This window comes from Diabrotica undecimpunctata, chromosome 8, assembly GCF_040954645.1.
Source record: "Diabrotica undecimpunctata isolate CICGRU chromosome 8, icDiaUnde3, whole genome shotgun sequence".
NCBI classification, from domain to species: Eukaryota; Metazoa; Arthropoda; class Insecta; order Coleoptera; family Chrysomelidae; genus Diabrotica; species Diabrotica undecimpunctata.
Window position 1 is genome coordinate 106,164,592 of NC_092810.1, and position 25,867 is coordinate 106,190,458.

At 33.3% G+C, this 25,867-nt stretch overlaps 1 protein-coding gene across 1 annotated transcript in view; it reads right to left on the reverse strand.

Moving 5' to 3' along the window:
• Nucleotides 1-25,867, reverse strand: part of prom (prominin) — a 614,595-nt gene that overhangs the window by 185,996 nt on the left and 402,732 nt on the right. The window contains exon 16 of the mRNA XM_072540698.1: nt 9,450-9,571. Coding sequence (XP_072396799.1) covers nt 9,450-9,571 — 122 coding nt within the window. The remainder of the gene's footprint in view (nt 1-9,449; nt 9,572-25,867) is intronic.

Sequence of the window (25,867 nt, forward strand, 5' to 3'; positions counted from 1 at the left end):
ATATAATTATTTTAGTGGAGACTAACTTGAATGATAACATAACTGATTGTGAAATTAAATGTGATGGTTTTAGTATCTACAGATGTGATAGATCCCAGATAACCAGTGCAAAGTTGAGTGGCGGTGGTGTACTAGTGTTTGTTAACAACAAGCTAAAATCACTAACCATTAGTATACGTGAAGATCGGGCTGAGTAAATATATATCTTATTTCAACTTAATGAAGTCGAGTTTGTGGTAGGTGGTGTTTACATACCTTCACAATCACCTCGCGAAGTATTCAACTGGCATTGTCAAACTGTGTAAAATGTTGTTCTGTAATACTCAGTATAGGATATCTATGTTTTTGGTAATTACAATCTTCCCAATGCATCATGGGAGAATGATGAGTTTGGTGTAACGGTGCATTGTCCTGCAGAGGATCCACCTGTGAATATTGCTCAAGCCTTTGGTTTTTTAAAATTCTATCAACATAATAACAATCCCAATAATCGTAATGTAATTTTGGATTTAATTTTTTCTAATGTTAGGGAGCTTAATATCTTAAAAGTAAGTAATCCCCTTGTAGATTCTAGCATCCATCATGTGAGTTATGAATGTTGCTTAAACCTCGACGTGAAAGAAATAAATAGAAATACTTTGGTTTATGATGAGTTGTTTTGTGATTTCTGCTGTGGTTCTCTGCTGGTCTTAGAAGTCTGACTGTGGAGAAAAAATATGCTCACTATATTTTTGTTAATAATCGTACTGATGATGACTATATTAGATTTTCCCACCTAAAAGCTAAATGTAAACAACTGTCTGAAATTTGTTTCAGCAGCTATATTGAAGGTATAGATACTAGCCTAAGAAATGATCTAAAATCAGTTTGGAAGTACATCAATGATAAACGATTTAGTCATAACTCCTTATTTTATCAAGTCCAATCTGCAACAAATGGTCAAGACATAGCTAATTTATTTATGAACTTCTTCCAAACTGTATATTCACCAAATAACAACAACCTTTACATACCTGTCCATCCTCAAATAGCAACTTTAGGACAAATATTTCTCCTGCTAAGATTATCATGACCGATATTTTTGATGACATAAATGAGCTGCCCAATAAGCCTACTGCTGGTCCAGATGGAGTGCCTAATTTTTTATTAAAAAAGTGTGTCTGCACTTGTAATACCATTTGTTATATTGTTTAATAGATATCTAGAAACCTCTGTGTTTCCTCCTTTATGGAAAGAAAGTTATGTTGTTCCTATATTTAAAAATGGTCAGAAAGACAATATTGAAAATTACCGTTACATTTGTATACAATCTGCAATCCCAAAACTCTTCGACAGTCTTATAGCACAGCAACTTTCTTGGTTATGTAAAGACTTAATATCTGAATCACAACATGGTTTTCATAGCAAAAAATCAATTGCAACAAACTTGGTTTGCTATCAATCTTGATATATTATCTCATATGGAAGACCGTAAAGAGGTAGATGCCATATATACATACACAGATTTTTCCAAAGCATTTGACCGTACAGTACACCAAATACTTGGGCAATTTGGGCAAATTAGTTAATATAGGCTTTCATGTCAGGGATCTGATCATATATCTGAGAGAAGTCAAAGAGTCAAGATAGGTTTTCATCTGTCTGACAATATCACAGTAACATCTGGAGTTCCTCAAGGAGGTTACACTTCACTTCTTTTTAATATCTTGGTCAACGACATCACTTTCTGTTTCCTAAATAGCAAATGCCTAATGTTGGCAGATGACTTAAAATTTTAGAAAGTTATAGATAGTTTAAAAGATCAAGCCTTGCTACAAGATGACTTGGACCGACTACAAAATTGGTGCAATCAGAAAGAACTCCACTTAAATGTAAAAAAATGTTGTTTTATAAGTTTTTCTCGTAAAGTCAATTGAATAAGAACAAGATATACTATTAATAACCAGCCACTGAATTATGTTTCTTCTATTCGGGATTTGGGTGTTATTTTTGATGAGAAGCTTACTTTCTGTGACTACATAAACTCTATTTTAGCAAAGCCATCTAAACTTCTTGGTTTCTTTGTTAGGAATTGCAAGCAATTCTCCATTAATTCAACAAGATTAGTGTATTGTTGCTTAGTTAGAACTACTTTGGAATACTGTTCAGTTATTTGGTCACCCCATTTTCAGAACAATATTGATGCCATAAAAAGGGCCCAACATAAATTTTTGAGATATTGTGCTTACCACGTCCACACTACTATTAAAAATCATGATTATTCCGTATCGAACAACAATTGTCTTTACCCTTACTCAAGAACCGTCATGATATGTCAGGAGCTATATTTATTTATAAGTTCATACATAAATTTATTGATTGTCCAAACCTGTTAAGCCAGATTAACTTTAATGTCCCCCATTAAGCTCTACGTTACCACAATTATTCTTTTCCCCAGAACAACCTATGGTATTAACAACCCATTGGATAGATACATGGGGCTATTAAATGTTCGTGATTTTGATATTTTCAATATAATTTCTCAGAGTGATCGTATCAACTTAAAACCTTCGTGGGCTCATGCACAACAACTTTGCTAAAGGTTATCACATGATCAAATAGATAGTTTACGATTCTATAAAGACAAACATTTATTTATGTATTGTTATATTCCTATTTGACATGAGAAATAAAAAACTATATTCCTATTTAGAATTTAAATTAAAATAAAAAACTTTCATGTTTCTTAACCACAAGCATATAAATTTTTAACACCCTGTATATGACAAATTTTGTAAAAATAATTATAGCTAGTTTTCAGAGAGTGTTTCGCAGAATTGTTTACTAGCCCCACGAACAATGTATTTCAAGCAAACAATTAGAGACGATTAGAGTTGATGGTTTAAGAAAGTGTTAGCCGAACTGTTTATTAAAACCACGGACAATATGTTTTAATTAAACAAGGGAGAGACCATTAAATTTTCGAGATATGCGGGTAGGGAACTCATTGGCCCGTACGGTACATAGTAGATATTTAAAATCTACCTTTGTATTAGGATTCTCAAAAATAGATATGAACCTGATTAGTTATAGAAAGTAGAATAAGGATACGGAATTTTATTTCTTTCTTGGAACTCCATAAAGACAAAAAGATACGTAAATTTGAAAATTTGTTTAGATTAAGGAGAGAGGTAGTTTTGGGTAAATAATGCGACATGATTGAAAGTTGATTTTGATTGGATGGAAAATTAATTGTGGGGGGAACGATTTGGAAGGCGGAGAATGAATAGAGAGAGTGGAGCAGTGTGTTTTGTTCGATCGAAAGGAGAAGTCCAGTTTTGAGTGTAGTGTACTAAAAAAGGAAAAGGCCAGTTTGTGTTTGAAAAGTTACAAGCATCATCAAAAAAATCGCGAGTAATAAGCCAAGTCAAAAGATGATATAAATTCTTGAGTCTAAAGTATCCAGTATTGTGTTAAGTGATTCAAAAATTTAAAAGATTGCATCAGGAGAAAGTCGGAAAAGGAGAACAAAATTTAGCAGAGGAGCAGAGACATTCTTTGGGGACGCGGACGAGTTTTTCTTTGATCGAAACACCAGCAAGTAAGGAAACGTATTATAGGTGAAGACAGTGTATAAGCATCAGCAAAAGTCAGTCGTTTTCTGTTATGATATGAATGTATTGTTTTTCGTGTTAAATACCACAGGGCATATGGAACTACATATTTCACTATTATAAAATGATCAAATTTCAATCAGTTTTGTTTATTATAAATCATTGAAGTTAACTTTTTTTATGATACAATAATATTGATAACTAAAAATTGTTTTTATATCAAGAAAATTGAACATCAAGAACATTCTGGAGCCACAAAAGTAAGTATTAATAGGATCATTCAGCCCTGAGTTTTATATTTTATTTATGTTTTGGTTTGTTTAAATAATGAAATAATTAATTGATTAATTAATTAAAGTAGATTACCTCTATAAATCAATAGAGTCAATGTATATGTATATGTATATATAAGAGTTATAAAAAAATACGAAAATAATTTAAAAAAAAATTAAGACTGGCTGAGTATATTTTAACCCAGATATTACTACCGTCCTTTTAAAAGGCAGTGTAAATTATGCGTAATTTAGGTTAGTACAGCAACCAACTGATAGATGGCTCTATTGTCTGTGTCAAGTTAAGAATTCATAAAGGAGCCTTATGGGAAGCGGTGATGCCAGAACTACCGATAGACTGAGATAGGCGAGAGTAGTGGAGTTGCAGCGAAAAAGCAGGGCCGAACTGCATGTTATATTGCACATTAGACGTTTTTTCACTTAGGTAACTTTAAATTTTTTTTGTTTTTTTGAAAAATAAAAATTAAAGACATGTCTTTTTCTCACAACAGTTATTTATTAAATTTCGGCTTAGGTCATCATCAGACTCTTAAAAATATTCTTAATTGTTTAATGAACAAATTGAGTGAGTATTGTGGTAGATATTATTAGTGTCAGTAAAAAACATAAAAAAACAATAAAAACTTCTGTATATTTTAAAAAAAATACAACAGAACCATAGAAATGTAACAAATTATTTGGTTTTTTAGTTTGACATTTATATATTTACAATATTACAATTATCAAAAACTATGTACATTCTTCGTCCATATCCAAATCGGAATTGTCACTACTATCATATAAATCTATAACTATGGGAGTTACGTCTTCCATTAGACCGTCCACTTCCCAAAATTTTTTCTCCAGAGTCATTACATGTTGAATATAGTTTTTCCAGTTATCAGACGTAACATTTGAAAACGCTTTTTTTATGAGGTCCTCCATATCCTTCGCTTTGAAGGTGCTGTTATTTACGGCCACATGCCTTTTTACTTGGCTCCATACCATTTCAATTGGATTTAATTCGCAATGGTATGGAGGCAAACGAAGCACTTTGACATTATTTTGTTGTTTACAAAGTTCTTCAATTTTGTAATTATCAAAATTTTGTTTAAATTGCGCGACTACCTCCAAAAGCTCGCACTTCAGATAATTTTCTTCAAAAAATATGTCTTTTTGTCTTAACCAGTCCATAATGTTATTCTTATTCCACGATTGGTTAGGCAACAACTCGGTTTTTACACTATGATATGGAGCATTGTCCATAACAATAACCGTTTTTCGAACTAAGTTGGGCAACAGTTTGTTTTCAAACCAGTTCTCAAAACACGGACCGTCCATTTCGTCGTGATAATCAGCGCTGTTTTTTTTTGCAAGGAAAAACATTTCAGCACCGTTTACAAAACCATTTTCACTTCCGGCATGGACAAGGATGAAACGTGGTCCACGCTGAGTGGGATGCTTTAGTCCAGTACTTAGCCCTTTTATGAACGCATCTCTTGCCGAGGTGACGGTTTTGTCTTTCCATTCTCTGGAAACCGAGTGCCCCACATTGACCCATGACTCATCCAAATACACAATGTCATAGCCCTCAGCCCGATATTGTTTAATGGCCCTTAAATATCCATGCCTCCATGCAATTATATCAGGACGTTCTATTAGCACGGCACTTTTATCACGTTTTGCATAAACAAAGTTCATGTCTTTTAACAACCTGTACATTGTACTGCGGGTAAAATTTGGCAAGTTTTCGTCTTGGTTCACTTTTGGCAGAAGACGATTCAAAGTAGGAGGAATGTTTTCAAAAAAAAAACTATGCACTGTTCGACGAACGCCGATACGAACACCTTCATCGTAAGTATAGTCTCTGGAGTTGTTTCGGCAACGGGTTCTTTTTCTGTTTGTTTTTACCTCAGAAAGCTCACCTTCTTTGTCTTCCTGTACGATTTTTTGAATCGTACGAACTGACACTCCTGTCATCGCGGATACTTTGTCGAATACAATACGTTGACTTTCATCTCGAAGCAAATTAATGTGGTATCTCACTACGTTTAAGATCACTTTTTTAGCACTCAGATGTAAAATTTGACCACTTTTAAACGGCAAAACTGGATCCATTTTAACAATATAATTTTTTACACTTGAGATTTGAGTGCGCGATGGTTATGCCTTAACCCTTGTCCGGGCAGAAGAATTTAAAAACGTAATCGGGCAGTTTGGGCTTATGTATACAGACAAACATATAATCTCCACTTCACCTAATTACACTATTTTGAAAAACATACCGCTCATTTATCTATAACTCATAAATCTGTCTGCTTTCCAAATGTGCTTTCCAAATGACACTATTGTTTGGAATGACTAAGTACATAAAGAGAATTAGAAAACTATTAATAGTCAATTATAAAGTAATCAATATTGTTTACTGTTAGGGCCTGTTAGCCCGGCTTGCCCGATAATGGAAGTTTAAGCACAATATCTTAATTATTATTGCTTTCTATTTATTAACTATTGTGAAAGTAATATTTTATAAATAATTTTGAGAGTTGACACCTAAGCTGTCAGAATTACCTGTGCCATAATAATTAACCAATTGCGTAAAACCTAATATTTTAACCACTAATAAAGACATTTTTCTAATAATCTTTAAAATCACTTCCCTGAAAATGTAACCATATTTATAAGTAATTGTAGTCGTTAAGCTTATTAAATAGATACGTACCTATCTTTTTAAAATAAATTTGATTAACATTGGAAAATATAAATAAAAATTTGAATATAAATAAAGAATGGGTTATTTCGGCCGGCCCTGCATAGTCCCGTGAACTATTGGCAACATACGCCCGTAAGAAATGCACTGGCCTATCTGTTCAGTTGTGAATTCTTAACTTGAAACAGTCTGTAGATGGAGTGTTTTCAAGAGCCAGCATTCGACAAGTTTTAACGATTTTAGTGCGCGCACATGCTGTAATTGTGAGGTTATCTGTGTAAATTGCCAGGTTTTGGACTACAAAATGGATGCTTAAAATTGGAGGTAAGTCTAGAATTAAAAAACTGTTATATCACGGCATTGGCATGTGGATTATTGTATACTAGGGACTTATGTACGTATATTCTTGGCTCGAATAGTTGTCACGTTGTTTCAAAGGCTCGCCGCTTGTGATTTCATTTTGTTCTTTTAAAAGGACGGTAGTAATTAGTACTACCAACGTGCGTGTTGTTTCAGGAGGCCTCTCAAATTGCATGAGCTATTAGAAGAGCTTAATTCTGATGAAATCCCAGTCCCTCCAGGTGGTTTGATCATATTTCCCCCAGAAAATGCCAATGATGATGTCACCGATTGCGACTCCGGCGATGAAGAACTAACTACAATAAATAATTTACCGGGTAGTCAGTTGAGAAACGATGTAGAACTTGTTTTTGACAACGCGACTGAATTACCACAAGATTCTGTGAATTCCAGCCTACCAGAAGAAGATTCGGATGATGACAATATACCATTGGCTTTGTTTCTTTCCAAGGAAAAGCTGCCCCATCAATTAGAGAAGAGAATTCTGCACACTGGATTCAAGGAGACTTGTATCAACACCCTGATTGTACTTACTGGAAAACTCAATTTGGACCGAAAATGACTCAGTCGCCGATGGAAATTTTCAATTTGTTTTTTGATGATGAAGTCATCAATTTGGTTACCGAATACACTAACATCTACGCAGGACAAAGAAATCTTTTGAACGACATTCCTAAAAATGAGATTCGATGTTTTATAAGCATTCTTGTATTGAGTGGTTATGTGGTTGTGCCGAAAAGGTACATGTACTGGGAAAATCGTGACGATTCGCACAACGTAATGGTGGTAGCTGCTATATCTAGGGATAGATTTTCCCACATAATGAAAGTTTTGCATGTTTGCAATAACCTGTCATTAGATAAATTTGATAGATTTGCCAAGATGCGACTCCTGTTCGACCTAATAAACCAAAAATTTATACAATTTTCCCCTTTAGAACAACATCACAGCATAGATGAGGCAATGGTTCCGTATTTTGGTCGCCATCCCACAAAACAATTCATCAGGGGAAAACCAATCCGTTGGGGGTACAAAAAAATGTGGGTAGGAGCCCTTCGTCTGGGATACATAGTTTGGTTTTCTCCTTACCAAGGTAATTCCACTACAAAACCTGAACAATATAAAGTCCTTGGATTGGGTGCATCAGTAGTCCTATCCTATGCAGACAGATTGAATGAAGTATGGCCTCAAAGGCGATTCCATCTTATTTTTGATAATTATTTTACTTCTATTCATTTACTGCATAAGCTAAAACAAAGAGGCATATTTGGTACAGGCACTGTAAGGGAAAATCGCACCATGAAATGCCCTTTACCCTGTTCATCTATTATGAAAAAAAATGAACGTGGTAAATAGGAGTATCGTCTTGATAAAAATACAGGAATAGTGGTTTGCCGCTGGCATGATAATAATATCGTTTCTATTGCTTCCAATTTTGTACCAGTAATGCCTTGCTTCTCTGTAAAGAGATTTTCACAAGCAAAATAAAAACATATTCAAGTTCCTCAACCAAATATTGTTAGAATATACAATAACTTCATGGGTGGCGTTGATCGCAGTGACCAGAACATCAGTTTATATCGAGTGTCCATAAGAGGAAAGAAATGGTATTTTCCCCTTTTTGATCATTGCGTTGATATGGCTATTCAAAATGCGTGGCAGAATCACAAAACTCAAGACGGTAAACTGGATCAACTTGAATTTAGAAGATCTATTGCAACTAATATTTTGGAAACTTTTAAAAAAGAAACAAAACGCGGACCTTCTAAGCGGAATTCGAATTCGGTAGCCAATTCAAGATATGACGGTATTAACCACTTGGTTCTTTATCAAGAAAAGCAATTGCGATGTGGATATTGTCACAAAAAAGTCCAGTTTTTGTGTGAAAAGTGCAAAATACCTTTACATCCAAAATTTTGTTTTAAATCCTTTCATTCTTTGTAAATTGATACTAATAAAATATATATGATATCTGGTACCGTATATTACTACCGTCCTTTTAAAAGAACATGTCAAAACTTGACAGGTATCGTCATAAAAAATATATGATTGTGTTTTTTGGTTCCATATGCTATAATTTCCATGAAAATTAGAAATTAATTCAAAATGTTAACAATAAAAGTTTCAGTAATATCTGGGTTGAGAATAGATAACGAAAGGCAGAGTATCAAAAGAACATATTTGAACCATTAGAGTGATAAAAGAATACGCAAAATTTTACAGGAGATGTATATTTAAAAATAAATGATAGACATTGCATAAAGAGAAAAGAAAAATATCTAAAGAAACAAAATTTTCATGTCCTATTTTAGCCAATTGAGATAACTAGCGTATAATTTTCGAATTATCCAAAAAAAAATCATCCATATAATATATTTTCTGTTAAACAGTGTTAACAAACAAAACAATGTTCCTTTTTACTTTATTTGTATATCTTTTCTTATGTCTGTATTAATTTATATTTTACTACACATTAAAGCCGTTGTTGAACGAGTACAGCAAAAAATGACTTACCTCGGAGAAAACGAAGATAAATCACCGTCGAATTGTCTGTAATGTTGAACCAAGTTTAGAACAATCGGAGCCATTGTCAGGAAAATGATAATTACAAGGAAGCTCGAAAAGGCGATTGCATTCTGAAACAAAAACAGTAACGTTGATTTCGGACAAGAACTAGATTAATTTTCATTAGTTCATCTGCTCAGGTTGTGTTGGATTATTTTGAGATGGTTATTTTACAAGAAAACAGTGGTTTTGAAAGTTATGTTAAATTTTCATCCTTTGTTGGTTTTATAAATTAAAAAACGATTTGTAAACACAGTAAAAACTTAAATTGCAACCTTCGAATGAAAAGACGGTAAAAACTAAGTTCAAAATTATACAGAACAACAAAAAACTGGATTTCATCAGCAAATATTGAAATCTTGGTGTATTTTAACTTTACGGTTAATAAAACTGAATTATACAGTGAGGACGTTTGGTTGGAATAAATTTAAAAATGCTTTTATACTTAAATTTTTATTTTCAAATGCGTATCTTACGCTACAATTCAATATACTAATGACGCCACCACTTTCGTGGAAATGACGTACGTCATCGGTATTTTTTTAATGGAGCAACGTACTTTTGTCATCATTTTCACATTTCACAATAAAATACGATTAAAAAAATCTATAATACTTTAAAATAATTGGTTTGTGAATTACAGACAAATTTTATATCAGAAATTTTAAATCTAAAATTTTATAGAAAGGACTGGACTAATCCATTTTTAAATTTCTTTTAGCTGAAAAAATTAATACAACACATTTAACAATAACGATTATTAATAATATATTAATAATGCGGCAAGTGCAAGAGAAATCATTAGAATACAATAAACCGGCATATATATATATTTCGTGGACTTTAAAAAGGCATTTGACCAGGTAGAATTAAAGAACGTTATCCGCTTATTGCATTCAAAAGAGAAATCTCTAGGAGTAATTAATAATATTTACCAAAAAAACACAATAAAAGTAAAAGTAGAAGAAGAACTAACTGACCCTATTGAAGCTGACAATGGAATAAGACAGGGAGATTCCCTGAGCCCTCTATCGTTGAAGCTGATTTTAGGTATAATAATAAAAAAGTAACAACAAAAAGGGATACCAAATAGAAGAAAAACAACTAAAACCAATCTCCTATGCAGACGATGCAATACTACTCTCTCAAAGTGAAAACGATTTACAACGTATGCTGCACCAATTTAATAAAACCTTCAGAAGATTTACCGTTTTAATTTTCCCAAAAAATACAAAATACTTGGTTATAACAGAAAATTTACTAAGATGTAAATTGAAGCTGGAAGTGCAAGTAATAGAACAAGTGATGAAGTTTAAATACCTAGGCATCACATTATCTAGTTATAGAAAGTTTGAAACAAAAGGAAAGATCAAGTGAGCAAAGCAAACAGAGTCGCAGATTATCTGAATATAACGGTATGGAGAAACAAAAATATGGGTAAAGAAATGAAAGTTAAAATTTACAAAACAGACATCAGACCAATAATGACATAGGCGGCAGAAACGCGACCTGACACAGAGAGGACAAAAGTGATTTTAGAGTCAGCAGAGTTGAAAACACTTTAGAAAATTGATAGTAAAACATTATGGGACAGAGCTGGAAGTACTGATATACGACTTAGATGCAAGGTGGAGAACATCAAGGAATTGATAAGAAATAGAAGAGTAGAATGGAACGACAACTTACTGGAGGAACATTGAAAACCAGACAGTGTCATGTCTATATAAAACGAAAAAAATTTTTTTAAAAATTAGATCAAATGTTTAAAGTGCATGATATTGACTTCCTGGCAATAACCAAGAGAGTCCCTTAATTTCACCAACACTCCAGTTAATTTTTTAGGGCGAATTATTCTTACCTCATTGAGAATTTTTTCTTTTTACATGTTTGACATTATAAAGCCTACTCTGGATTTTAGATAACCCCAAAAGTAAAAATCAAGGGGTGTTAGATTAGATCTTGCTGGCCATTTTATAAATCCTCTCCTAACTATTGATCTGTTGAGAAAAATATTATCTAAATAATCACGTACTTCCCAGGCATGATCAATAGGCATCAACAGGAAAGCTACAATGATGCTTATTCTATATCTTACATATATATGATGAATTAGTTTTTTTTACTTACTAAGTGACGATGTTTGTCAAGATGTTTGATTGAAAAGCAATTATACATAATAATAAACTAAACCTGAGGCACAGAATTTACACATATTTGACATTTACAATTTAAAATAATGTGTATCATGTTAAAACAAATAAAATTTTTTATTATATCTGACAGATTTATAAAATAAAATGAGGTTAAACATTTATTTGAAGCTATCATTTATTGTGTGAATAAGATTAATATTAAAAATTTTGATATTACAACGGCCTACACATTTTAGGAAATGACAGATATGCATTTAACTTTGGGTAAGTTGGATCAGATTAAATTATGATTTCAATAAACTATCGGGAATATCGTAGGAGCATGTCAAGAAAATAGTGCAGCAGCCGCAAGTTGCTGGCAATAATGGTCGTTCAATAATGCATGCAAGTGATGATGACTTTTAGAAATCATTGAAGAAGTCCCTGGAACAAGTACAAGGGTAATAGCTGCTTAACTAAATATTCCTCACGTAAGGGTTTGGAGGCGTTTGAAGAATCAGCTGCTTAAACCCTATCACTTAACAACGATTCAAGAGTTATTGGTTGAAGATTATCCTAGAAGGATTGGATTTTGCGATTGGTTGTTAATGGAAAACACTCGAAATGTTAATTTTATTAGAAATATTTTATTTACCAACGAGGCTACCTTCAGTACAAATGGAATAACAAACCATCATAACGAGCACATTTGGACAGACGAAAATCCTCACGCCGAAAAAACGACTCATCACCAAGGACTTTCAAAGTTAATATTTGGGCAAGAATTGTGGATAACAATCTAATAGGCCCAGTATTTCTTCCTAACAATTTAAATAGTGATAATTATTTGCAGTTCTTGGCAAACGATTTACAAGAGTATTTAGAAGAAGTGAATATTGCAATAAGGCAAAATATGTGGTTTCTACAAGATGGCCCTACACCGCATTACAGTAATGAAGTCCTGGAATACCTTTGCAGGCAGTATCCTGATCGCTGGATTTAAAGGGGTCGTGACGCACCTATTTCTTGGCCACACAGAAGTCCAGGTCTTAACCCCATGGACTTTTGCTTTTGGGGGTTTATGAAAGAGAAAGTGTATTCTGCAGCAATAGAGGACAAACAACAATTGAGGGTTAGAATAATTGAAGCTGCAAATTAATTTCGTCAGAAAAATATGATTTTTCAGCGCATTCGTTTCTTCTTATTAAAACGATACCGAATGCGTGTTAAAGAAAATGGGGGCCATTTTGAACATTTATTGTAATATCATATTGATAGAGGTAATAGACATTTTTTGTACTTGTTAATTCATTTAAGTCATTTATGTAGTTGCACGTAATTTTTTAACGGTTAATGAAAAGGGCCGTAACTCAATAAAAACTGTTTTTTGAAAAAAGTTATCAGGCAAAAAACTTTTAAAAATAATGTGTTAAACTAATGATGTCACAAAATGCATTTGATTTAAACGTACTCAAAAGTTTGGGGGGATTTAGAGTTGCACATTAGGGTGAAGCGTCGGTATATATGTAAAAATTTTGAACTTATACTTCTATACGCGTGCTCCACATTGGAAATTTGTACGGGAGTGAATCGGTAAAATCATTACATATGTAAGATAATGAGTAAGAGAGAGACAGAAAATATATTTTCTCTCTCTTCCTCTCTCGAGAATAAAAATGTTGCTTTTGTATATTTAATATTATATATATATATATATATATATATATATATATATATATATATATATATATAATATTATATATATATATATATATAATATTATATATATATATATATATATATATATATATATATAATATAATATTTCTTAATATTATTATTTATGTGATATGTTTTATATTATTTATTAAATGTTCATAATTATTTTAGTCTTTTCTATTTCAAAATAATAATCTCAATAAATCACTGTAAGATCGAGAACTGTCAATTTTTAAATCTGTTTGTGTCATGTCTAATGGGCAAATAGTTTACGTGTTTGGTTCATACGCTGGTGTATGTGAGTTCGAATCCCAATATGAATTTCTTTTTTTATTTTTAAAATATTTAAAAACCATACGTTAATTTTATTAAATATATGTAATATACGCAAAAATGCTAAATTTTAAAATAAAATGAAAATTTACAACATAATCAGAGTTGTTGGTTTTTTATTTTTATCTTCCACAAACATTTTTTGAAGTTATACTTTTATACGCGCGAGTTACAGTACAATGACCGCTACCATCCAGTAAGTTCCACCACGTGGATTCCAACACGAGGCTACCGCTTGAACATTCTGGACTAAATTGCGACGTATTGAACAGCAAGATCAGCAATTAATAAATTATAAAAACACCATGTAAAAATCAATATTTTTCAGTCTGATTTAAATTATTATTGTTGTTACTAAAATCTTTGTCAGTCGAAATAAAAGTTTTAATTGTGAAGTTCAGTTTTTAAAAAAGTATTTTTCCCAAGAACATTCATAATTGGCGCAGAGTCAGTACGGAAGTGGAAGAGTCTTTATAGATCCTCGTCACTTTTAAGTGTTTGTCCACTGTTCCAAGAACCAGCCCCAGGGAAACCGTCTGCAGAGTTCACCCGAGGGAATTAGAGAATTAGAAGTTAGAAGAAGCCTTCAGGAGCAAAGGAATGCACATCGGCATCGTCTTTATCCTGTAAGCGATTTTATTATTACTTAGAATTAAGAAGATTAAATTTTGAAAGAATTTTTAATAAATCAGACTCCTCTGAGTCCTTAGATTGAATCAGAGCTAAATTAGAAGATAAATAAAACAAAGATTTGAATAGATTAACACAAAGATTAAAGTAATTTAAAAATATCTCCTCTAAGTCCTTAGATTGACTTTAGAGTTAGATTTAGACAAAATTGAATAGCTTAATAAATACTATATATTAATAAACATAGAGATTAATAGATAGAAAATAAGTAGATTAAGATTTATATATTTATATATTGATTATTGAAAATTACTATACCGATTTGACTATTGACTATATATTATATTGAAAACTTTTAAAATATGGCAGTTCCACAATTTGACGTTAAAAATTTATGCATTCTTCCAAATTTTGACGGAAATCCAAATGAATTACATGAATTTATTAAAGTTTCTACAATACTTCTAAACCATTATTATGACAGACTTAATGCAGCTAATATACAAAACAAATTTTTGCTTCATGGTATTATCAGTAAATTAACAGGTAGAGCCAAGGAAGTTATATCTGTATATAGATGCGAAAGTTGGGACGAAATAAAAAACGCATTAATTCAAAATTTTGGAGACCAGAGAGACGAAAATTCGCTTACAAGGGATCTAGTAAATTTAAGACAAGGCTCAACAGAATCTATTATGCATTTTTACGAAAAAATCATGGGACTTTTAAGCTGTATTAATAACTACCTAGAATTACATACGATAAATGCCGATATTAAAAGGAGCAAACAAGAATTTTTCCGTCAACAAGCTCTTACAACATTCCTAGCAGGCCTACGAGAACCAATGGGCTCTGTTATCAGAGCAATGAGACCAGGAAGTTTAGCCACGGCAATACAGTACGTACAGGAAGAAAATAATGTTCGATATCTTCAAAAAAATCAAATAAGTCAACTTTCAACATCAGGAAGAAGTGAAAATTATCAAGAACGCCGACCTCAGAGACAGCAGATGCCTGTACAGATACAAAAACCATTGTACCAACAGACAAATTTTGCACCTCCACGATGGCAGCAACCAATGAGACAATTCTATCCGCAGAATCAATTTCAGCAACCACATCGGCAACAAAACTTCGATCAATTTAGACAAAATTCAAACCCTCCAGCATTCAGGACCCAGAACCAGTCAAATGTATGGGCACCCAAACCTGGACAGTCAAAACAGTCTAAACCAACACCTATGAGTGGAATATCAGAAACCACAACCAGAGGCCGTCCAAATTTTACACCAAATTACCGAGCACAGCCAAAATTCACCGTAGAAGAACTTTACAATATACAATGCCACGGAGATGAGCAAGAAGAGAATGCCAACTACAATGATTACTACGAACCTGAATACGACAATTTTCTACAAGATACATACGAAAATCAACCAACCGAATACGAAGAAAACGTAAATTTTCGAGAGGACCCACCAGAAGCAATCGGAACGTAATTGAACTTCATTCATTTCCCGACAAGAAGGAGCTACCCTACATCGAAATCTCTAAGCCTTCTTTACGACTTTTAATCGATACAGGATCCACAAAGTCATTTCTTAACCCAGAAATAGCTTCTTCATATTTTCCAAGTTACATAAAACATGAACCCTTTGTCGTCACATCAATTTTTCAAAACTATTCCCAAAAATATTGTGCCGAAATTCCTTCATTTTCAGAATTTAATTCTGACAGCAAAATGAAATTCTACCTCTTTAAGTTTCACAAAACTTTCGATGGTCTTATTGGCCTCGACAATCTAAAACTCTTCGAAGCCCAATTAAACTTCCCTAAATCGCTTCTAGTTACAAAAGATTCTACAATCCCCATTAAATATTACGAAACAAATAAAACACAATTTTATTCCATTCATTTGGAAGCAAATTCTATTAGCCAAGTGAAAATTCCTGTCAAAGAAGAAAAAGGAACCATCATTATTCCTACCCAAAAAGTACAAGGCGTCGTAGTACGAGAAGCCCTTACTAACGCCGAGAACCACCTCGCCTGGACCGAAATTGCCAACTTCACGTCAGAACCCATTCATCTTTCTCTTATGGAACCACTCGAAAGCAATAAAATAGACATTCAAGATTTCCATATATATTCCATGGAAACAACCTCCGGACCAGACTACAGACAAGATATCGACGACTTAATTAAAACCGAACATCTTAACGAAGAAGAAGAGGAACAAGTTCGCCACCTATGCCGAAAATTCTCCGATATATTTCACCAACCAGACACTCCTCTCAGCTTTACTAACGAAGTTAAACACCACATCAGAACCAAGGATGAAGAGCCTGTATATACGAAATCATACCGGTATCCGTATGTGCATAAGGAAGAAGTAAAGAAACAAATCTCTTCAATGTTAGAGCAAGGGATCATTCGACCAAGTCAATCGCCATGGTCCTCGCCTATTTGGGTCGTGGCAAAGAAACCAGATTCATCCGGTAAAATAAAGTGGAGGATAGTGGTAGATTATAGAAAGGTCAACGAGAAGACAATTGACGACAGATACAGAATTCCTCACATTAGCGATATTTTGGACAAATTGGGAAGATGTCAATATTTTACGACCCTCGACTTAGCAAGCGGATTTCACCAAATCGAGATGGCTGAAGAAGACATTCCCAAAACAGCATTTAATGTGGAAAATGGACACTATGAATATTTAAGAATGCCTTTTGGACTTAAGAACGCTCCGTCCACGTTCCAACGTATGATGGACAACGTATTGAAGGGACTTCAAGGAGAAATATGCCTCGTCTATATGGACGACGTAATAGTATATTCAACATCACTACAGGAACACATAGTAAATCTCACAAAAGTATTTCAACGACTAAGAGAAGCCCGACTAAAAATCCAAGTCGACAAATGCGAATTCTTAAAAAAGCAAGTTAATTTTCTAGGACACGTAGTCACACAAGAAGGCATAAAACCGAATCCAGCGAAAATTGAAGCAATAGAAAAATATCCAATACCGAAAACAGCGAAAGAAATAAGAGCATTTCTTGGACTACTGGGATATTACAGAAAGTTTATTCGAGACTTCGCAAAAATCACAAAACCACTAACAAGATGCTTGAAAAAAGATGCAAAGATCGAACATACACCCGAATTCGTAGAATGCTTTGAAAATTGCAGGAAATTATTAATGAATGAGCCATTATTGCAATATCCAGATTTTTCCAAACCGTTTAACCTCACAACAGATGCCAGTAACTTCGCTATCGGTGCAGTACTTTCCCAAGGACCAGTTGGCAGTGATAAACCAATTGCCTTTGCTTCCAGGACACTAAATGAAACCGAAACCAAGTACTCCACAATAGAAAAGGAAATGTTAGCAATGGTGTGGGCAACTAAGTATTTTCGACCTTACCTATTTGGAAGAAAATTTAAAATACTTTCAGACCACCGTCCTTTGCAATATCTATTCTCCCTAAAGGAACCCAACTCCAAACTAGTACGTTGGAGATTAAAATTAGAAGAATTTGACTACGAAGTAATTTACAAAAAAGGCAAAGCTAATACAAATGCGGACGCACTGTCTCGAATCGAAATACACACAAAGGAAACTAAGGACATCGATTCACAAATTAAGGAAGTCTTTGATGATTTAGTAGACATGGAAGACGATGGATGGTCAACGACTAATAATCCAGATGCAGATCGAATAATCGACGAGATTGTAGAAGAAAAAGCAACAGAACTAATTCCAGAAAACATCCCAGAAGATACTGTTGAAAACGAAGATCAAAACATCCCAGAAGGCACTGTCGAAAACGAAGATCAAAACATGGACGAAGACGGAAATGAAACAATACATACAGCAGTAGAAAATCCAATTCTTGGTATACCTATTTCGGAAAAACCACTTAACTTCTACAATAACCAAATTATAGTCAAAATCGTCAACTACAATCCACGACCTCCAGCAATTATACAAACCTTTCCGAATAAAAGACGTTATCATATCCAGCTGTCGAAAGATCAGTTAAAAGCTGATACCATAAAAATTTTTAAGGAACACCTCAACCCGAAAAAGAAATATGCAATTTTATTTGAAGCAGAAGAAGAAATTTTTGCAGAAATTTGCGAAATTATCAGGAAAACTTTTAAAAACAACGCATATGACTTAATAAAGTGCAATCTTTTATTAGAAGATGTTAACCTAGAAGAACAACAAAAAGAGATTATAAAAAACTATCATGAAGGAAAAACGAACCATAGAGGAATAGCTGAAACAGAAAGTCAAATAAGGAAACGATATTACTGGCCTAATATGAAGAAGGACATAGAAGATATCATAAACTTTTGCGATATATGTCAAGAAAATAAATACGACAGACTTCCTCCCAAACCAAAATTTATGGTTACACCAACTCCCACTAAACCACTGGAAATAGTTCACATTGATTTATTCCAGGCTGATGGACAGAAATTTCTAACCATAATAGACGCATTTTCGAAGTATGGGCAAGCCTACCCAATAAATGGAGGAAATGCAATCAATGTACTCAACGCCCTATTGATTTTTATAACACATCATGGACTCCCAACAATGATAGTAGCCGATAATGGTACGGAATTTAAAAATGGAGTAATACAAGAATTTGTAGACTCTCATAAAATCTCAATCCACTATACAACACCAGAGAATCCGCAATCCAACGGGATGATTGAGAGATTTCATTCTACGTTAATCGAACATCTTCGAATCCTAAGGAACACCAAAGCAAAGCTCTCGATTAAAGAACAAATGCTATACGCTATAATTGGGTACAATAATTCCATACATTCAGCAACGAAGTTAAGACCCATCGACATATTAAACGGACATATCGACGCAAAAGATCCCTTTGACGTTGACATACAGAAAGTAATACTGAACAATTATATCCAAAATCATAGAGAGATAACAAAGGAATTATACAAGGAAGTAAACCAGCAAATACAAGAGAATAAAAATAAAGTCATTGAAAATAGAAATAAATCGAGACAAGACCCTATTACGTATAAACCAAGTACAAAAATCTACACACGGAAAACAGTTACCAGAAATAAATTACTTCCGCGATATTCCGCAAAACATATAAAAAGAAATAACGAAGTGACTGTAAAAACATCAAAAACTACAGTTCACAAGAAAAACATAAAACACCAACCTAAATCAAAAACTAATTCTGAACCTTCCCCACAGGATCACCCTGACGACGGGAGAGGAAGTGAAGATCAAGGACCTGAAAGACAACCCAGGAATAATTCCCCTCAACCTGGGACAAGCAAAGATTCATACTAGTACACACGATTTTATACACCTTTTCAAACTACTACCAATAAAGGAAGAATTAGACAGAATTGAAACCCAGTACGTTGCAGTGACCACAGCAATTCAAAATGGACTTAGCCATCCGTACTTTAGCAGTTTACAAAATTTCGACCAAGCTCTTAGATATCAATTAAAATCAGCTCAAGAAAAATTCTCAACAATTTACCCCTATAGCAGAACAGAAAGAGGGTTAATTAATGGAATAGGAAGCATTATCAAAGCAATTTCTGGAAATCTAGATCAAGATGACGCAGAAAAATACAACAATGCTATAGAAACCTTACAGACGAATCAGGAAAATCTTATAAATCATCTTAATCGTCACATTAGCTTGAACAAGAAGATTATAAAAGAGTTCAACGAAACTATCACATTACTAACACATAACCAAGAAATAATAGCAGAAGAAGTAAATAATATCAGCACGAATCTCAATACATTCATTTTTGACTTCAATCATTATTTGCAAGCAAGGAATGTTCTGGACCAATTAAATTTGACCCTTCAAATTATACTTCAGTTACTTAATGACTTAGAAGAAGCCATTACCTTTTCTCGTGTAAACACTCTCCATAACAGTGTGATCAAGAAAGACGAAATAAAATGGATCATCAATAAAATGCTGGAACACCACAAGGCAGACCAACTTGTGTACATCGAAGAAGAGGACATCCTAAAGTACTACGACATCATCAAAGTAGATGCCTATTATTCAAACCGTACTATTATATTTATCCTTCATTTTCCTGTCCTACACCCTGATTCCTTTACTTATTATCATTTATTTCCTATACCTACCGCAAATTCTACTACAATCATTCCTCCGGAACCATATCTCCTCATAAACGAAAAATCCTTTCAATATTTGGAAGAACCATGTGCCCGAATCGACACAAGATATCTTTGCCAAGAGGAAACAATACTAGAAGCAACGAAAACTGATGATTGTATCAAACAAATCCTGCAGTTGAGCACCCAAGAAGCTTCTTGCCAATACACCCCCGTCCAAACTCGAGATGTCATCATTCAAAGATTATCAGACGCCCACTATATAGGAATATTCCCCGAATCAACCAAAATTACAACTCGATGTTCTACAACAAAAATTTTGGGCCTAAAAGGAACTTATCTCATCAATCTTCCGCCAAGATGCGAATTCAAAACCCCAATCCAGAGTTACATAAATTCAAGGACAACCATCCCAGAGCAACCGCTAATGCTTCCCAAAATAAGGACCATAGATATTCAAACAGCGATTAAATTCAAACCATTAAGGATAGATCACATCCCCTTAGACAAACTGCATGAACTCTCTAAGGAAGAGGAACATCTAGAGACAATTAACCCGAAATTATGGAACCATAGCCATAACCATTTTTGGATGACTCCTTTATATATCTTTATTACAATAATCTGCCTCTATATATGTTACAGGTATAAAACAAACAACAAAAAACCCAACTCTAGCGACGAAACTCCAGAAGAGGCCAACTCAACAGTTCTGTTCGTCCCTCACAAAACTTCTTCAGGGGATGGAGTAGTTACAGTACAATGACCGCTACCATCCAGTAAGTTCCACCACGTGGATTCCAACACGAGGCTACCGCTTGAACATTCTGGACTAAATTGCGACGTATTGAACAGCAAGATCAGCAATTAATAAATTATAAAAACACCATGTAAAAATCAATATTTTTCAGTCTGATTTAAATTATTATTGTTGTTACTAAAATCTTTGTCAGTCGAAATAAAAGTTTTAATTGTGAAGTTCAGTTTTTAAAAAAGTATTTTTCCCAAGAACATTCATAATTCGCGTTAGAAGTTGGAAATTTGTGTGTATTCGTATTATTGAGTGAATCGGCAAAATCATTATATATGTAAGATATAGGTAAGAGAGAGACAGAAGATATATTTTCTCTCTCGAGAATAAAAATATTCCTTTTTTAAACATATTAAATATTTATTAATAATATTATTTTTTTTTATTAATATTATTATCATGGTAAATTAAACATATGCGTAAGTTATGTATATTGTCATTTTTAAAGGCTTATGAATATTTTAATTTGCATTGTATTATAATATTGAATTATGTGGCAGTATATTGTATTGTATTTTTATATTAATAACAAAATTAACAATGAATTTTACTGCAGAGTATGTGTAAAAAAAATTTTTTGCATTCAACTCCTTTTATGCATATATGAAAGGAAAAATATATATTTTTATTAAAATATTGATTCATTCCTTCATTTACTTACTACACTCCTATTACAGGTCAAATGTTTATATACAGCAAACGATGCACGATATACCTGTATACCTAATTCTTTTTCTCTTTCTGTTCTCTTTTACCTATAGCATTACATATAAAATGATGGTGCAGATTGGCTCCCATATAAATTTGTAACGACGAACGCGTGTATAGAAGTGTATAGAACTTCTAACGGCAGTCCCACTGGACTGCCACACCCGTTTTTTTTTTAGGAAAATGAGGACACCTGACTACGGGAAAGTTGTAATTTAGAGTATAGAATTTTTTCATGTTTTTTTTTTTTGCCGCCATCCCCTCCACCGCCACCAGGCGTCGGTATATATGTAAAAATTTTTATAGAAAAATCAGGACACCTGACTGCCAGAAAGTTGTAATTTCAAATATAGAATTTTTTTTAGGTTTTTTATTTTGTTTTGACAGTATCCCCTCTATCGCCACGAAATTTTTTTAATATTTTTTTTTTTGGAAAATGATTCTTGAACCCTAGTAATTGGGAAACATACTTTATTTTGAAGTGAGGTTAAATTCTTTTAAGACATTTCCTTTCTATCCAACAATTTTTCCTTATATAGTATCCAACTACTATTCACAACAATTTCAGTCCTCAATAAATTAAAATACTAAATTAGACCCAATTATTTATTATTTTTTTATCTTTTACTACAAGAAATTTAAACTAACGTATGTGTACAATATTTACAGGTTTGAAATAAAATATTTCTTGCTTTCAAATGACGGTATGATAGACCTTGAAGCCAGTTGGTTTTTAATTAGTCTATCTCGTCTTTCATATCCACAAACTGTAACAGATGCTTTAGTTACCATTTTGACTGCTCCTTCCACGGCCTGTGTGGACAAGGATACTTTTTCTGTCATCTGGCATCTGTCAATCGAGCAGTTATGGGTGGCGCAGTCCATAGAATGGTTTGGCAATCTACTAGTTCATAGCAGTTTTTAGCCTTAAAGTTGAAGTCTGGAACTGCGAAACTACGAATATTTAATTTACCATCGCTTACGGTCCTATACTTTAAAATTCTGCAATAAGTTAGATGTCTTATATGTTTGCGCTCATCCCACAACATAGAAAGTAATATATTTTTAGGGTGTCCAAAAAATCAGTTTCTATTAATTTCTTTGAAAACAACATGTTTTAAATCTTCGGGCAAATAATGGCATAGTTCAATATACTTGAATACATGTTGTGTGCAATAAATGCATGAAGATTTTGTTTTGATCAAAAACCACATTGGAGCATAAACTTTAATTATAAATGTTGCCAATAAAACTAAATTCTGACTCGGATTTTCGGTATTAACATACAAGCGAAGGATTTGGTTAGCAGTAGTTAACCAACGGGAATGAACTAGTTTTCCAGGGTCACGTTTTGAAAGAGCTGCGGAGCAACTGTCGTTTACTACTGATGAGCTTATTTGATGTAAATAGTTTTGATCCGTACTCAACTCAAAATCAGATGTTATATCAGATAGTTCTGATTCTATCCTAGAAAACTCCACAATGAGAAGCTTTTCGTAATTATGTAAAAGCGCTCTAGTGTGTCCACGAAATGCTCGAGGGCCAGTTATCTCACCATCAAGATGCGGTAGCGAATGTCGCAAAGGAAGTTCGTTTGCATGCAATTGGCAAATAAACCATTGCAAGGGCCTTTCAATTGTTTTTTCCAACAACGAAATAATTCTGCCCTTACTTCCTACATTGGTATTTGTTCCGTCACATCCAATTAACTCTAATTGGACAATAAAATCGAAGAGATTTGAAAAAAAATATTAAATGCGTTTAAGATATTTGCCGCCGTTCCAGAAATAGGAGATACATGGCCCAGATATTTTGAATCAAGTTCTTGTATTCAACTAATGTATTCTTCTACTATTGTTCTTTTCCTATTATCGTCAAAAGTCAATGTTTTATCTTCACGACCATCGAAGTACAAACCAAGTAAAACTATTGAGTTTGAGAATCTTTGAAGATCTGTCCTATTTTTTTGTGTTGCGCGTCTTTGTGACGGTCAATAATATTTTGAGTGTCTTCGTTATTGACAATTCCGTAATCGTGTAACACTGCCGAAGCTATTGCATGCTCTGTCTGACACCGCGTATCTATCAAGCGTTTTATCTAACTCAGTGAGATTCCTTGTGTTACGTTTGATCGGTTGTAATATAGTTTGTTCATCAGAAATAACGGCAGATTGCTCCTTTTTCTTTTCATGTTGGATTACCTCATTTCCGTCGATATTGTTAAATCCTGGTTCAATTTCTACTTCCAAACCATTTACTTGTCTGTTATAAGAGGATGTGCTAGCTTTTGCGTCATCGATTATTTTGTATTCTTTGTCACACTTACTTCTCATTTCCCGTTTTTGTTGTTGCCAAAAAGCTTCAAAATCTACGGAGCCAATCATCATTGGCCGACAGGACCTCTGATCTTGGAGAAATGGGCGTTCCTTTATTGGAACCTTAAACAATATTGAAGTTTATGCATTCCTGTAACGACTGGTTTAAATACCAATTATGTATATTAAATAATAAACTTATTTCCTTACCGTGTTTTGCTTGAAACACAAACATGAATTAAAATTGTCACATTTACATGCAGCAGTGTCAAATAATCGCAAACTGTTTTTCTTAAACACATCCAATTTTGATTTGTAAGAAGCGACGTCTTTTCTTTTTAAAAAGGGCTTCAGAAGGTCTTTTCTCTTTTTCTAGTATCCTTTAGCTACAATTCTTTGATGGCTTACAATTGAAATTGAAGCAGATTTCCAAATATCAACCTTCTGAGCAACAATTTCTAAAGCCTCTGACACAAGAAGATTTCGATTGGTACCATTATTTTCCAAATTATATCGAACCCATAAAAAGTATTTTATTACATCACAAAACATGGGTAAAATAGAACATTGTAACTCTCTTGGTACATCAAAAAGGGGGCACTCTATTGCACTTCATGTAAGTATTTTTAGACGTTTTAAGTTAAAGTTAAGTTAGCAAAAAGTAGTAAGTAAAAAATTGATTAACGTGTAATACTCTTCGCTGTATCTAGGCAATGACTAACGGTGTTCGGTGTGGCGTCTAGTAATTCGTCTTTGTCGTGCAAGTCACAACAAGTTTCAGTGATACAGGCCCGGCCTCGTATTAAACGCCTACTACCATACTGGCCCGTAATATCACTTATAATATTTCAAGAAAAAAAAATTTTATTTAGAAAAAAAGGAACCGCTGACCACTGAAAATATTTATTGTAATAAATAAAGCAATAACTTTTAATAAAAAAAGCAATCTAACCTGTTCTTTCACCGCCACATCAGTCTCAAAGTGAAAATATAATGAAGTGGTGGGGGTGGTGGAAGGACTCGACATATAATTTTGTAATTTTCTGAAAATATTTGATTTGTACATGCACAACTTTCTGTAGGCCAGGCATGACTAATTTGAGAAAAAAAATTTTTCGCTCCACCCTACTGCACACCCACGTTAAAATTTTTCTGTGCGCTTAGATTTTGTTGTTTCTTTTTTATGAAAAATGCTTTCAGAACAGAAAAGTAACGTGTCCATTTTTATTACAAAATTTTAAGTAGTTTAGGAGATAATACAAAAAAAAACAATTATTATTTTGTAAATTCAAAGGGCTGTAACTTTTTTTGTGTACACTTTTGTACTAAGGTAAGTTGGATTCAATCAATTTATTTTTGTCCCCGGAATGCGTGATTTAATTTATGACATACCTTTTTGAAACGCCCTGTTTTTTATGCACCATAGAATACATTAATTCATCGATTAATTCATTAATAAAGATTTAGAAATTATCTTTATCCTATTTAGATAGGAAATATGAAAACTATATTTTCTATCTAAAAGCGATAATGAAATCAAATCAAAATGTTAAA